The 16,901-nt window shown below is 41.9% G+C and overlaps 1 protein-coding gene and 1 long non-coding RNA gene across 2 annotated transcripts; both read right to left on the bottom strand.

The window, feature by feature from the left end:
- Positions 1-942: 942 nt before the first annotated feature.
- Positions 943-2,002, bottom strand: LOC125311727. The gene is made up of 4 exons (XR_007196517.1): positions 1,936-2,002; positions 1,766-1,819; positions 1,613-1,663; positions 943-1,389 (listed from the first exon to the last, which is right to left on the bottom strand). It is a non-coding gene; the product is annotated as an uncharacterized LOC125311727 (long non-coding RNA).
- LOC125311931 (Fc receptor-like protein 5) lies at positions 2,003-5,858 on the bottom strand (the record flags this gene model as incomplete). Its single annotated transcript, XM_048270329.1, has 9 exons — positions 2,003-2,081; positions 2,293-2,317; positions 2,464-2,574; positions 2,980-3,225; positions 3,880-4,152; positions 4,237-4,503; positions 4,733-5,011; positions 5,122-5,409; positions 5,765-5,858. Coding segments are annotated over 9 exons (1,662 nt in total), but the record flags the coding sequence as incomplete, so codon positions are not given.
- Positions 5,859-16,901: the final 11,043 nt, after the last annotated feature.

Raw genomic sequence — 16,901 nt, 5'->3', positions numbered from 1 at the left:
TAAAGGCACATGCATGTTAATATAATGTTGAAAATCTGCATGTGGGGTCGTAAACCCATGACTACTCAGGTACAGAACTATTCAGCACCCTGGACAGCTCCAATACCTGAGTGATGCTCTCACATCTGCCTTTCATTAGGGAGAAAGAATACACCTGAAACTCTCACTGAACTCTTCCACAGTGTTATAAGCCTTGGGGCTCTGGGTTGTTGGTTTTAGGATGAGGTCACAAAGTGTTACTTTGACAATTGTGAGACAACTGACTGATGCAGCTATCACTGTGCATGTTCCTCAAATGTTGTCTTCCGTCTAAGGATGAACTGCAGATGTCTTCAGTCAGTATCAAGTGTGAGTATTTTATGTGAATACATGAGGCAACGAAACAAGGAATTATTCACTCTTTATTATTTCCAATATATGAAACATGTTATGTAACAAACAGAACTATAAGGATATATTTTAAATTAAATTTAAAGGATAATTCCGGTGTGATTTTGACCTAAAGTGTGTTGAAACATGATACCGAGTGTGAACGTATGTCTCATAGCTCACCTCAGCTTGTCCCCTGTACTCAGAAATCTGGCGCTAGTTAGCCAATGCTACCAACAGTGTTTCGTTGTGGTGCCTCGGGCATCGGCCTAGCCATGCAAATAAATCAATGTTTTACACCATTTACGAGGCTCAAAGTAGCTCCATACTTCATTGGTAGACTTCCGAGGGCCTTGACATTTACAACGAGACATGGAGAACTTTGAAAAAGCACTGGTAGTTTATTTACATGACGATTTATACAGACAGTACCTTAAGGAATTTTACAGTTCGACACCATCTTGAATTTAGTCATGATAAGTCGAGCGACGAGTACGAACGAACAGGTATGATAAGGGATCCGATTCCAAAAATAATTCCATGGAAATGCATGGATTCCAGTTGCTGCTACTGGAAGCAACTGAATCCATCCATTTCCACTGAATTATTTTACATGCTTGAGGCCACCTGATCCTCCTCTTCTCGGGCTGCATGACTGGAGGGACAGATTGCACCACTTGGAGGCTCTGGGCTCTATGGGGTGCTTCCAGGCTGACTCTGACTCACCAGGCACTAGGTTCATTTAGCAAATGTTATTTTGAAGTATTAAAAAACATTGTTGTTTTAAGAATTTTCGAACGAAGTGGTTGGTAATTAGCATGTTTATGATACTGGCATAACTTACATCATACTTCTTTTATAATTCCTCATCCAGTGAACCATGCATCATTCAACTTTCAAATATTCAGTGGACATTCTATGTCCTTACCTCTATTTCTTTCCCCCTCACTGTTCAAGTTACATATTTTTCATTTTCTCAAATATCAGTGACATCCACATCGTCATATCCCTCCTCATAATCTACAGTACAAAGGAAGAGAGAGGTTAGCAGGATGGTCATAATAAATTCCAGATTAACTTTCAATAAATACTTAGTTTTGATAATAAAGTAAAATTATCTTTCACTGTCAGGTCCATGACTGCTCTATATGGTACCTTTATGTGTTTACCACAAATACATAGCAGGAATATTGAAAACAATCCCCTTTGGTTGAAATTTTATATGAAATGTTTAATATTCTACCTTCTTGATAGTCCTTGGATGATTTAATTGTTTCATAGACATCTGTAGCACCTGTTGCAGATAGATTTGATTCAGAAAAAGTAAACCAAAACATAGTGCAAGAAGATCCAGATCTATATATATCGAGATACTTCAAAATACAAACACACAGACCTTTCTGCAGTGGCATATACAAGGGTGTGAGGGTTTCATAGTCATCTGTACATCCTATGTAAAGAAATTAATGATAAATATTTACAATGAGATAAATGAGACAAAAATCCAAACCATAAATTACATTACCATGAATACAACACCAATAACATCATAGAAGTCAGTCTTACTTTTTTGCAGAGGCATATACTCTGACTGAGCACCCTGTCTTCCTGCAGACTGACTCTGATTCTGATTCCTCTGGTCTGGATCTGAAATCTGATTGGTCCTCTGGTCTGGATCTGAATTGTGTTCAGTGGTCTGATGTTTCTGGTCTCTAAAGGGAAACAGGAATCTGAAATGTGCTGACAAAGTGATGACGTATGACTGACTGTTGAAACCCATAAAGAAAACAGACTGTTAACATGGATAAAGACTAAAAAGACTGGTTATTAAGTCATCTGTGACTAAATTCATATTCAGGGTTAAGGCATTTCTGAGTGATTCACAGCTTTCCATTAACAAATTAAATTGTGAAGAAAACTTACGGGTTTCGCTTCATTGTACCAGAACCTAAATCTCAGGACAGAAATATTTACAAACATCAGTACAAAGCCAGGTATTATCTTTTCTGTATTTAAAAACTGTCTTGAATGTAAAAAAATATGTCAGATGCAACACAGGAATAAGTTCTGTAAACAAAAAACTTTTACTCTTACTTTTAACTTTGAAGGAACGATGCAGCAGGACCAGTGAAATGACCAGAGCAAAGGCAACAAGCAGTCCCATCACCACACCCACTGCTACCACCAACATGGAGGATCCAGCATCTGAAATATTGAACTCAGTGATCACTCAGTACAAGGACATGGTTGTTAGTGACAATCACTTGTTCTTCAGAATGCTGCAGAAAATACCACTGAAGTGAATGGGCCAACATTTGTACAGTAGGTCAAATATTTCTAAATATAATAATATCTTCAGAAATATCATAACCACTGACTTCAGTAACAGGTTCTGGGCTTCTGATTCACCCCTTTTAATGGCATTCTGCATGAAGTTTCTTTTCTCCTTTCGAGAGAGTAGATAATGAAAAGTCCACTAGTCAGTATTTGAATGCCTTCCACTGCATGCTGGGATACTGTTGGTCATGTCAGGATTAATTTTCTTATGAAGACCGGTGGACTATACATCATCCCCTACATAACAAATGTATAAATATTAATATTTCAAACCTCTGACTGTGACCCAGCCCTCTGGTGACTCTCCTCTCTCTAGGTTCCTGCACTTATAGAGGCCTTCATGTGACTTTGAGACTGCAGGGATGGTCATCTCTCCTGTGGTGGAGGTCTGCAGGTGTGTCCCATCTTTATAGAAGTCAGCACTGATGTTTGATGGCTGATGGCGATATCTACAGTGCAGAGTCAGAGGATCTCCCTCAGTCACAGGATGGACAGGACTCTCCAGGATCACATCTCCATCTGCACAAAGAAAATTACTAATTTAGTTGCCTATACCAAAAGCTATCACACTTTCCAAATTCAGGTGATAAAGATCATGACAAAGTCTGAGAATTTCCTTCACTGCTCTATAGACCAAGAATGATGAAAGTCTGCTGGTCTTGAACACAGACCTCCACAGGTATCACAGCTCTGGGTACTGTACCTACGGCACTATTTTGGGTGTGACTTCAAATAAATACATTTGCTTGTTTGACCACTAGAGGGTAAAAACAGGTGTGAATGTCATATGAGGCAATAGAGAAAGTGAAACTAAATCATTGCAGTTGATCCAAGAGTCCAGATAATCCTGCACACATAGAGATGGGCAAAACACACCACACCTGGCAGGGGTAATACTTTAGCCAACAACAACTAAAAGAAAACCTAGATTCTAAATGGAAAACACAGTTACATTTTTCATACACAACAATATTTGAGACAGACACAAAGCAGAATTAAAATGGGAATGGAAATTATATAAATGTGACCATTTAATCTTAAAGATAAAAAATACCAATTTGATATGTATATTTCAAGTATAATTAAATAAAGTGAATCATACATATACATTATTGAACTATAAAGACATACATACTCACAATAACTTTATATTCTAATGAAACAAAAACTAACCTGTAAACTTTATCTCAGCTGCATCACTATATTGAGTATAGAAGACTGGGTCTCCTCTCCCAGCTCTGCACCAGTACTGCCCTCCATCAGAGACATTACCAGAGCTGATATTGCAGGAGTTTCCATCAGTCTGGGCCACAGGATCAGAGATCTGTGTGTGTCTGTACCAGTAGAACACCAAACCAGAGGGAACACCCAACTCACATCTCAGAGTCACTGACTCTCCTGTGCTGAGCTGGTGGCCTGGACTTAATGTGAGTTTGGGCTTTGGTGCTGAAGAGGATGAAAGAGAGTTCCTGTCAATCTCAAATCACACACACACACACACACACACACACAAAGGTAAACATACTTTACCTTTGACTTCAATCGTTGTTTTGCTGCTACTTTGTGATGAGGTTGGTCTTTCTCTCCTCTCTCCTTGACACCAGTATTCACCACAATGAGACTCACTAACTTCTTTTAGAGTAAATGTGCTTCCAGTAGACACAACATTGATACTCTTGTCTTTAAACCACTTATATGTCCAGCCACTGTAAGACTTTATGTCACAACTCAGGGTGACTGACTCTCCAGTGAATACAGGACTCTGTGGAGTCATAGTCAGTGTAGCTGCAGGCCGGGCTGTGGGAGTAAATGTAGAGTGAAAATGTTTTACTGGCACGAGTCAGAGTCACCGCAGCATGAAACAGGAAGAAAACCACAGAACTGGTCACTCTGGGGGGAAATGAACCATGAAAGACCTGCAACACACTAGGTCTGTGCTAGTACAGTATTGCTGCAGGCGTTGTGTAATAAAAAAGTAAAAAATGTAAAGAAATGAAAGAATGAAAGAAAAGAACTTCTACAGTACCTGTCACTGTCAGTTTGACCACATTACTGTTCTCTGAACTCTGAGTGGTGGCTCTCTGTGTCCCTCTGCAGGTGTAGTCACCAGAGTGGTGATCAGCAGCAAAGCTGATGCTGTACTGCTGAGCAGTGACTAGAGGAGAATTTGGGTTTCTGTCGAAATACCAACTGTAGTCCCAGTCAGTGTTTCCCCCCTCTGGTATCTCACATCTGAGGGTAACAGAGTCTCCTCTGAATACTTCTGTGCTGACAGGAGTCAGGGTCACTGCAGCCTTGGGTCTCTCTGTAAATACATGAAACAAGAATAATTTCACAGCAGACTAAACAACAGAAGAGCACAGTACCAGAATGATCATGTTTTGTCCCTCTGCAATGCAAAGATACAATACTCACTTGAAACAGTAAGAGTTAGATCATCACTCTTTGAAGACACCCTCTCATCTCTTCTTCTGCTTCCTTGGCAGCTGTAGACCCCCCTGTGGGCCTCCTGCACAGACTGCAGTCTGTATTCACTACTGTCACTCCTGCCTCTCTGTGGGTGAACCTGCTGCCCTCCTCTGTACCAGCTGTGTCTCCAGTCTGATGGGGACTCTCCCTGTATGCTGCAGGTGAGAGTGACGCTCTCTCCACTGAATACTGGAGACCAGCTGGGGCTCAGGAACACAACAGCTTTGGGTCGCTCTGGAAACAAATGGAATAACCAAAATGTACTATGTTAGATGACGGTACCAAACACTTCATTCCCACCAGGATGGGGAAACAAAGACAACAGTGCATCTACAGTAGTATGAAGCATTGCACCTCATGGTGTTCCAATTTGAATTGTGTTAAAATATAAACATTAAAAGCACAAAAATGTTTACTTCCAGAAACAATAGGTCCACATCACTAGTCTCTGGCCACTTTGAAGTAGTCTAATGCCTTCCTTTAAGTACTGTTTATTTGTGTGCTATAATTAACACTAAATAAATAGCACACACATAAGCACAAGGATAACAGCTCAAAAGTATAAAAGAGCAAAAAGTATTTTTTCTACCTGACACAGTTAAAGTGACCAAATCACTGATGTCTGAACTCTGAGTGGTGCGTCTCTGTACCCCTCTGCAGGTGTAGCCACCAGAGTTGTGATATTCAGCAGAACTGATGCTGTGCTCCTGACTGGAGGCTACAGGAGAGATTGGGTTTCTGTTGAAATACCAGCTGTAGTCCCAGTCAGTGTTTCTTCCTTCTGGTATGTCACATCTGAGGGTAACAGAGTCTCCTCTGAATACGTCTCTACTGGCAGGAGTCAGGGTCACTGCAGCCTTGGGTCTCTCTGCAAAAACAGCACATTACTACAGTACGTGAAATATAAGACATGTCATACCAGATCTTTGAAAAAAAAAAACACATTAAATATTTTTGCATGAAACCAGAAGAGAAAATAGAGAGGTAAAATCGCTCTGAAACACAGTGAAGGAGAAACGTGTTTCCTCTATCTGAATGGTTGCCAAGCAACGTCGAGGCACAGCAACTCTAACTTTTGTATGAAGTTGTGGTAGGGTAGCACAGTGCTATAGAACGAAATGTGGTCAAGGTGTTTGTGTTGGATTTTACAACAGCATTGAACGCAATCCAGCCAATCATAATCAAGGACCAGAACTACATGTATCCATTTTAGAAACATATTGTATAGAAATACATGCACAATATGTACTTCAACATTTGGCATTTCACTCATCTGTGATGATACATTTCTCAGCTTTCCCTGACACCAGTAATGCTTCTCATGAGACTTGGCTGTGATGGCATGTGTGTTCTCGTTAAACTCAAACAGAACATTATCCGACCAGTCTTCATACCACACATACTTCCATTTCCTGTCAGACTCTACTTCACACTTCAGAGTTTCTGTCTCTCCAACATGCAGGACTCTGAGGCTTTACAGTTAGTTTAGGTTTGGGCAGAGCTGAGAGTGACCGACTCTCCAGTGTAGAACTGTGTTTGGTCAGGATCCAGCACCAGAGTCTCTTTTCAAATCACAGGACAAAAACATGACATGAAGGAGGAACACAGAGGGATCACCATACAAAATGTTTTAAGAGCCACTGCTCTTTCACAGTCTTTCATGGTAACACTCTTCAAATAGGTGGGATACCTTAAGAGCAAATATACATAATACCCCATGCAAGATGTTACTCACCTTTAACAAAAACATAAACACTTCTACTCATGTGTGATGACACAGCTCTGCCTCTTATCTCTCCCTGACACCAGTAAAGATTCTCATCCAACTTGGCTGCTGCTCTGATGGTCAGTGTGCTGGTGTCAGGCTTAGAGAGAGGACGACTGCTGGAACCTTCAAACCACTTATACGTCCAGACACTCTCAGGCTCAATCTCACACTTCAGAGTGACTTCCTCTCCAGTGAACACAGGAGTGTTTGGCTTTACGGTCACTCTAGCAGTGGGCAGGGCTATGGGGATACACACAACACTGATTAACAGCACAGTCATCACATAATAAAGGGGAGTTTTAATTAACCTGATAACCAGTTTGTCATCACTTATCATTTAATGCATGAACGTTTAGATGTTCCTTTTACCTTGTATCACATGGCTGCCATAGTAACACTCTTCAAATACAGATGCATCGAAAAAAAAAAGAATACAGTGGAAAGTCAATTTCCCTGAACAGACTAACAGAGATTAAATGTTTGGGAAATCATTGCCAGCATATTGACTTAATTATCTGATTAGAGCTCTCTGTATAGAGATTTCTGTATTATTTTAATTAAAATTCTTTATTCCGATATTTTGATATGCTGGAATTTTTCATCCATTGCCAGTATATTGACTTAATTAGCTCATTACTTCTCAGGTTGACATTTTTTGTATGATAAATACAATTCTTTATTCTAATATTTTGATATACTGGATTTTTGATTTCCATGAGCCATAAATTATGTCTCTCCAACATACACAGGACACCCCAGATACACACAGGCACATACTGTCTTACTCACTTACTGTCTTTTATTGCTAGCACATCCAGTGGAAGAAAATGATTATGGTTCACATTAAGTGACCAAAACTCACCAGACACTTGCAGTTTCACTTTTTCACTCTTTTTGCTGTATTCTATGTTATTTTTGAGACCCTCACAGATGTAGTCACCACTATGGGACTCATGCAGAGTCTGTATTGCGCATTCATTCTTGTCACTCCAGACTTCTGGGTGGTTAACAACTCTACCATCTCTGCGCCAGCTGAACTTCCACCCTGACGTGTCCTGTCCCTCTATGCTGCATCTGAGAGTGACAGACTCTCCAGTGTAGAACTGTGTTTGGACAGGATCCAGCACCAGAACAGCTTTGGAAGTCCCTTTGTAAATCACAGGACAAACATGGCATGAAGGTGTGAGGAAAACAGAGGGAAACTGGACGTAAAGGCATATAGTCTGAGAACCGAATTAGTCTAGTCTGTGATGTGGGGATAAGCTGTTTCTGGGATATTTCAACATATTACAAATTACATGATAACATTCACTTTTACCTTCCCTTGCAGCATGTTCAGAGTAGGAACACAAGATCAGCACTAGAACACAAAGACACACAAAAGTTCACCAGAGTTCTTCACACAGTTTTCAGATTCTGACACTCACCAATGATTTGTTATCTGAGATTTGCTGTTGGGTAAGAACAGAATCTACACCCACTCAGGAGTACACTAGCACACAAGAGCAAGTGAAAATATATTATACTTGTAGGGCAAATGTGCTTTATCATTATCTCCTCTCACCATGAGTGTCACCACTACCAACATCACTGTCACTGTTATTTCACTAAAAGCATTTAAAGGTGCAGTCAACCGTTGTGCATGGTATCACACTTGTTTATGTTTATGTTTAGATTCTTTTGTGCAAAACAATGTGCATTATATTCCAATCAAGGACCAAACAGAACCTGAGAAGCAGTTCAGCCCTCCCTTCACTATTCCAGGAGAAACTCCACACAGTGTTTCACTTTTTGTTTGGGGGCAGGCTGTCCAGTTTGTTTGTTCCCAGTTTTAGGACCCTGGGCTGCCTACAGAGACCATTTTATTGATAAAGTGTACTCACAGGATGGGCAGCTAGCTGATTGTGAGGAGACAAAACATGTTTTGGGCTTGAGTGATGATTGACTATGATATCCGACTGTACCTTTTATCATCACTTAGTAAATATGCATACAAATATATCAACACAATATAATTTCGCTCTCACACACAAAACTATGCTCTCATTATACCCTTGAAAGTAACATTTAATATTAGGTATTATAATAATTCATTCAATATCACAATCAGTGAATTGAATGTGACACTTTTGCAAATTGCAAATTTCCTTCCATTTTTCATCTACCTGTGAATTCTGTACTTCATTGTCTACACAATATAACCGACGTATACCACATCCTTCTTAATTGACAGTTTTGAGAATAAAACGGTGAATCTGTGTTTGATCCTCAAAACCACCTTTTAAGAGCAAACAACAACAACCAGTAGAAAATGGAAAATGATTGTGCTGAGGCCCAGCACAACTATATCACAACATTACACCACTGAGTAGCAACACCTAATCAGGCCCAGCACAACTACATTACACCACTGAGTAGCAACACCTAATCAGGCCCAGCACAAATACATTACACCACTGAGTAGCAACATGAAATCAACATAAAATCTTTGGTGTTTCCTAAAATTGTTGTTTTCTGGGACCAACAGCATTTGTAGCTTCATTGTCAGTTTAACCACGCACACGCACACACACACACACACGCACACGCACATGCACACACACATGCGCACACACACACACACACAGGCGTAACTCACCAAGCAGCAGGCCCACAGGAGAGAGCTCCATGCTGTGTGCTGTCTGGTTTCTGATTGACTGAGATGGTAGAGTGTGATGAGAGAGAAAGACACTCACACAGGATAAACCACCCTCCCCACAGAAAATAGCATTCTGTGTCTGCGTCTGCGTCTGCGTGTGTGTGTGTGGTGGGGGATTGTGTTGGTAGGTGGGTGTAAGGCAGAATAACTGAGATACAGTACACATGCAGTCAGACAAAAGTGGGTCTGCAAAAAATACTACATAAAACATATCTTGATTGATTAAATGATTGATTGAGTGATTGAGTTATTTATTGATTAATCAATTCGGTAACACTTTATTTTAATGTGTCGCTGTTACAGTGTACCTACCTAATTAGGTACAGTGGTACAACCTGTGTAACAACATGTACTATCAGGTACTATCATTGTACTTGCATTATGTATTTTTGGGTACTACATATAGTTGTTACATTGTAATACTGAGTGCTTTTACAAAACTTTGCCAATTTGCCTAAATTTTCATCAGAGGCAAAGAGCTGACCTGAGACCTGCTGGATGGGGTAAATCTGCCCATGATGGATTATATATACAAACCATTCTTGTTACTCTTTGATACAGTGGAATAAACCTATTAAGTGTACCAGTTAATTACTTACATGTGACATATGTTGTGTCTTCGATGTCTTGGAACAGGTCTACTAATTCACTACATAGTACATATATCAGCTGTGTTGGTACACACTTATTGCTCTTTGATACAGTGGCATAAACCCATTAAAATGAAGTGTACCAGTTAAGTACTTACAATTACATATTACATGTATGTTGTGTCATTGGTGTCTTGGAACATGTCTGCCATTACCCTACATACTGTAGTACATGTATCAACTGTGTTGGTACACATTTATTATCTTTTGATACAGTGGAATAAACCCATTAAAATAAAGTGTACCAGTTAAGTAGTTACATGTACATATTATATACATCCTGTCAATGATGTCATGCATCCTGTAATTGATGTGTTGAAACGTGTCTGCTGTTACACCACACAGTACATGTGAATTAGTAGACCTGTTCCAAGACATCGAAGACATAACATACATGTCATATGTACATGTAAGTAATTAACTGGTACACTTAATAGGTTTATTCCACTGTATCAAAGAGTAACAAGGTTGTAGCAGCACAGCTGTTACATGTACACTGAAAATAATGAGGCCTTGACTGGAGCTAAGAATGGTTTGTATATCAAATCTATCATGGCCAGATTTACCCCATCCAGCAGGTCTCAAGTCAGCTCTTTGCCTCTGATGAAAATTTAGGCAAATTGGCAAAGTTTTGTAAAAGCACTCAGTATTACAATGTACCAACTATATGTAGGTACCCACAAATACATAATGCAAGTACAATGACAGTACCTGATAGTACATGTTGTTACACAGGTTGTACCACTGTACCTAATTAGGTAGGTACACTGTAATAGCGACACATTAAAATTAAGTGTTACCATCAATTCATTCATTCATTCATTCATACATTCATTATTTTATTGTTTACTTCACTGATGTTTGGTTAGGTGGTTAAGAAGCCGCAATGCATTTTGGACAAAATACCAACTATGCCTTGTTCTCCTGAAACTAAAACAACAGGTATCCATGAATGTGAATCATAGAGAGAGAACTTACATTTTATTAGTGAGAGTCAAATAGAGAGGGGATCTAAAAGAGGAAGGCCTGAATCTCTCATATCACATACATAGATGCAACTAGTTTCTCATTATTGGTCTTTTGTTTTTAATATTTTTTATCACATTAAAAAGGAAGGAAAAACTGTAATTCACCACATCTAATTGGCATGGCTAGAACTGCAAGGAAAAAGTGTGCATTCTGGTGTAGTGCTGGTAGTAGTTGTTAAATGTCATGTACATGTGGTCTATGTGAGCTACATTCAGTACAAGTCTGCTTCTGTGAATGAGGATACAGCAGCCAGAGATGTTCTGAGAGCTGACCCATGTTCAGCTAAAAGCCACAGAGTCTTCAAAAATAAACATGTTGGTCACACAAGTGTGAACTTCAAAAGTCCCTTTTTCACACATATTTTGTGGTAAGTGTTGTTTATTTGCCAGTGGCTTGGTTTTAGTATCACTTGTTAAACATTTGAGCATAAACCAGCTTGTATTTTCGTAGGACCTCTTCATTATTTTGTACAAGGAGTGTCGTATCTGAGAAGAATATCAGTGGTCATAAAAACAATAAGACCTCAAAAACTACATACAATTTAACAGTATAAATGATTTAGTCTTGATCAACATTACCATTTGAAGTCTCTGTGTAATACAAAATATTCATTAACTCTGTTTAATTGCCATGTTTTTTGCTATCATTTTGATGCATAATTTTAATTTAATTGTGTTGTGCAGTACATTTTCACTGCAATTTCAACCCTCTGCACAGAAAGGAAATGGTTGGTGAGCCCTTCCTGCACACAGCTCACAGCCTACAGAGGAAACCAGACCAGAACCACAATATTCCACCTCCTCTTGCACAGCATAGACACGTAGAAACACAAAGTAAAGGTAGAAAACAAGTGAATGAACAACAGATGAAGACAAAAATGAGAGAAAACAACAATAAGGGCATACAAAAGAGACAGACGGGAGGAGAGAAATTGATGCCTTGTGAAACACTGAAACCAATGAAGACAGCATTGTGTTTCATAGTGTTTCTCATGCTGACTATGAATAGACCTGAAACGTCCAGTCTTCTGACTACCCTGTGATGTCAGTCATGGGGAAGTTATGATGGGTTGAGGTGATAAAGATATCATCTTGGGCTCATACTTTGTTTAAGTGTTTCTCACACATGCCAGGTATTTTCTCATGCAATCCAGTTCTCCTCTGCCTGCTGTACATGTCCAATTATGTTGCAAATGGCTCTGGCTGTGGTGAGAACTGACTGTGGAGACAATATCAAACCAAAATCCTACATCAGTAATAATCTATAATAATGCACATTCTGTTTTAGAGTCCTCATGTCATTTTCTGTGTAAGTGCCTGCTTGTGCCTTCACATTAAGAAGAAAACTTAGAAAGAAAGAAGTAACTTCTGGTATGGAACTGAGTCAAGGCCGCAGTCATGATGTCAACATTGGGGGGGGGTCTGTGTCAATCTGTGGTGGGGTCTGTGGGACCCCCAAACAGAATTGCAATACATTTCCTACAATGCAAAAAGTATTATTAAAAATCACAAACAAGTCGTTAGTTAAGTCTGTCAGTTAGCGTATTCCAAACTTTTGACAGACATAGGCATGGCATGGATGGATTATGAACCCCATGGCACAGATGCCCCCACACAGAGGGGTCCTGGAGGCATTCTCCCACGGAAGATTTTTTTTTTTTAAATGACCCTTTAAATGATTACTTCTGGTGCAACTTCACACAGAGGCTTGAACTTCAGGGCCTCCTGAGCTCCTGGGCCCAGTAAGCCCAGTCCATCCCTGGACCTGTGGTATGACTCCATTTGTTTTCAAAATGTAAGCTTATACTTAAAAAGAAATTACAAACTAGAGTATCTTTGTTAACCTCTATATTACACAGAATGTGTTTCTTTAACTCATTACTTACACCTGAAGATTTATTTAACTAAGGCTTAGACTCATAGGTTTGGACCAGGGACGTGCACAGGAATTTTGAGGGGCAGTTGCTCTGACCTGAAAAAACAAGGGAACCCCAAAAAAAAAAAAAAAAAAAAAAAAACCGGCTATATGCAGGACTGAGAATAACAGTGTCTTTTTTTAAATATATACACAAAGTAGTAAAACACTGAAATACAGCACTCAAGCACCTTAACTTATCATTATTGTAATGCCCCTAGTGGTATTCATGTTCTGCTCAGGCAATATCTTTGAAATTACCTCTAAAATAGCCTATGTTTTTTTAGATTACAATTATTTAGCTTGCAGCTCTTTAATCCTGTACTTTCTAGCATGGTCCTCTCATCTCATATTTGGTGATCATCACTTAGGCCTTCCTGTCCTGTGCCTCCTCCTGGTCCACATTTTCCTCACAGTCTGGAGGCTTGTGACTGCTCCTCACCTTAAATGTAATGTAATTATGAAACATTGCCATTAGTAGGCTAAAATACGAGTCTGATTAATTAATCAATTCGTCTACACAATGTCATGTCATCTTTATCACAGTGCAAAGTCTCTGTCTCACCTGCTGGTTGGCTTTTTAGCAGTGGGCATCTTGGCTTCAAACAATACCCAAAATACTAGTGATAGGATTTAGGCATTTAACCATTTTGAATAAAATAATGAATGTGATGCATTACTTCCATCATTCATTCTTCTTGCTAAAACGAAATGTGAGAAACTAACTATCAGCAGACATGTAGCTTAGTTTGTCTAATGCCTACCAAAAAAATAGTAACCTATAGGCTATGTGATAACAGGCTGCTTCTCTGCAAGCTATCTGTCTGATTATTTAGGCTAAACGTGGCAAACTCCACGTTTTGAAGATTTTAATTCATTTCATTAAACTTGATGACGATGATCGTTCGTTTGTTATACATCACAAACTCACCTTTTCCGACAACGTTGAGTCGTCTCATACTACAAGTGCGACAATCTCCTTCTTGGGCCGCTAACGCAGGCTCAGCTCAGGTGCCGGTCGCGTGCAGCACTGCAGCCACGTAAACGGAGTTTGCCCTTCCCCTACTGACTTTCACTTTCGGTGCCCGAATGGAAGTGAATGAGGCTTTGTGATTTTTTTTTATCTAGGCCTACGTGAAATTCTGCATCCATTGTACGATGTATTTATTTATTTTCCCCATTGGAAGGGCAGCATGAGTCAAGAAGGGCATATGGGCAGTTGCCCGGGCAACCTGAGCAACCCCCCTGTGCACGTCCCTGGTTTGGACCTATTGTCGTGCCGAGGGGCTACTCCCCTGCTCAATACAATCAAATCCACCAATACACAGGCAACACACAATATTTACTAGTTTACCACAAAACTTTATTTAGACAAGCACAAAATAGATAACAGGACTGTTGGAAAGTAGGCAGATATAGGCAGTAGGCAGTTCTCCATTAATTCTTGAATTTCGGCTACTCTTGCCCCTATGAAGACTTTATAGCGACAAGACTCTGAGTGTAGCCAGGTTAGTACGGTAGTGGAGTCGGACCATAATACAGTACGGGACACTTGCAGGGTGAGCTCTTGCTTGAGGACGCAGGCTAGCTATGCTGCAACCAGAGCAGCACACAGCTCCAGGCGAGGGATGGACTGCATGCATTTTGGCGCTACTCGAGTGCGGGCAGGATGAAGGACAGGTTCACATGGCCATCAGCATCCTCGGTCCTCATGTAGGCCACTGCACCATAGGCTTGCTCTGAGGCGTCCGCAAAGATGTGCAGTTCTCGTGCAGCACCCTCTAGGCTGGCTTCGGCAGGCGCATAAGGACGAGGAAAGGCGATGTGGGGTAGGTACTTCAGTTCACCTTCCCAGGTGGACCACGATTGCAGCAGTTCAGCTGGCAGGTTGGAGTCGTCCCAGCCACGCTGCTTATCCCACAGCTGACGGATGATGAGCTTCGCCCGAGTAGAGTAGGGCAGCAGGTATCCCAGGGGGATCGTACTGTGTGGTGACGACTTTGTATATGTTGCGCAGCATTGGAGCATCATATACGACTGGCCTGTGTTTGAACCCGAAGGTGTCTGTGTGCCAGTTCCAGCTGAGGCCGAGAGTGGACTCCAGTGGGTTGGACTTATCCTCGGCTAGCCACAGGTCGAGGCTTTCCGATATGGCTTCTTGAGGTAGGTGGCTCAGGACGCTGGGGTCGTTGCAGGCCCACTGGCGGAGCTGGAAGCCTGCAGAAGCCAGCAGCTCACAGGGTCGGTCCACCAGCAGCTTGGCTTCCCCTGTTGAACGCACACTCTGCAGGCAATTGTCCACGTAAAAACAGTTCTCCACAGAGAACCTCAGGCTGTCATCAGGCTTGGTGTGGTCAACTACGTGGCGTTGGAGTGCGTAGGTTGCGCAGCAGGGGCTGCAGGTAGTACCGAATGGTAGGACTTGCCACTCAAAGGTTTTGGGAGGCTCACTGACCTTCAGGTCACGTCACAGGAACCTTAGGAGGGGACGATCATCAGACCTGATGAAACATCCCCTTGATGTCTCCACTGACTGCCACAGGGTGTTCACGGAACCTCACAAGGACGCCGAGCAGGGAGGCACCAAGGGTGGGGCCAGGCAGGAGGTACTGGTTCAGCGTCGGTCCTTGGTATTGGTGTGAACAGATGAAGGCGGTTCTTCCCATTGTGGCTCACGAGGTGATGAGGGATATACCAGCTTTCCTTCGAGGAACTCTCCTCGCTGACTTCCTTCACCACACCGGCTTCCATGAGCTTGTTCATTTCGACCTTGTACACCTCTGCTTGCTGGGGGTCTCTGAGGAGGCGCCTCTCCGTGCTACGCAGCAAGGGCATCACTGACTCTTTAGGCGCAAGCAGCGGAGGCATACTTACATAGTGCAGCAGTGGAGTAGCGTACCGATGAACTCCTTCCACTTCAACACAGACCGTCTCAGCTTCGAGCAGAGCAACTGCCTGCCTGTCCTGCTTGGACCTGGTTACTTCCTTCTCTCGCTGGTGAGGTAGCGTGTCCACTTGCCAGAGCCGCTGGACATGCTTGAAGAGCTCTTCCAGCGGTGGGGTGGCAGAGATGAAGAAACACTCTGTGGAGTATGATGGCCGCCCCATGAGCTGGATAGGGCCTTGAAGAGTCCATCGCAGGCGAGTGTGGACGGCTGCCGGGCTACCAGGCGGGCCAAGTCGTACAGGTTCGACAGGGGTTATTAGGTGAGGCTGGTCAGAGCCGATCAGGAGGCATGGCTTAGCTCCCTGGAAGGCAGGTAGGGGGATGCCACGCAGGTGTCTGAACTTGCTGTGAAGGTGCTCAATAGGGTAGGAGTATTGAGCTAAGGTGAGACGGCTTGCTGTGAAGTCACCATCTATCTTGTAGCTGACCTGAGGTGTGGCAGCAGGAGAGACACGGAATGAAACCATATGCCCGTGGAGTACCTGGATGTCCTGACGGACTGTGCGTAGTGGTAGGACTTCAGGAGTTCCCCGTATGGCGAGGGACTTTGATGCGGAGGGCAACAGCATTGTCCTCTCAGACCCGTCATTGAGGATCGCAAAGGTGTCGAAGGCCCTTCCACCGCAGTGCACGAGCACAGGCACAACCTTCAGCAGGGCACGGTTGCTTGCTCCAGGTCTGTCGAGGTAAAGCGTGTCAGAGGCAGGACTGTTTACGGCG

This window comes from Alosa alosa, chromosome 18, assembly GCF_017589495.1.
Source record: "Alosa alosa isolate M-15738 ecotype Scorff River chromosome 18, AALO_Geno_1.1, whole genome shotgun sequence".
Lineage (NCBI taxonomy): Eukaryota > Metazoa > Chordata > Actinopteri > Clupeiformes > Clupeidae > Alosa > Alosa alosa.
Note: the sequence above shows the minus strand (reverse complement) of the source record. Positions and strands in the feature narration are given on the sequence as shown.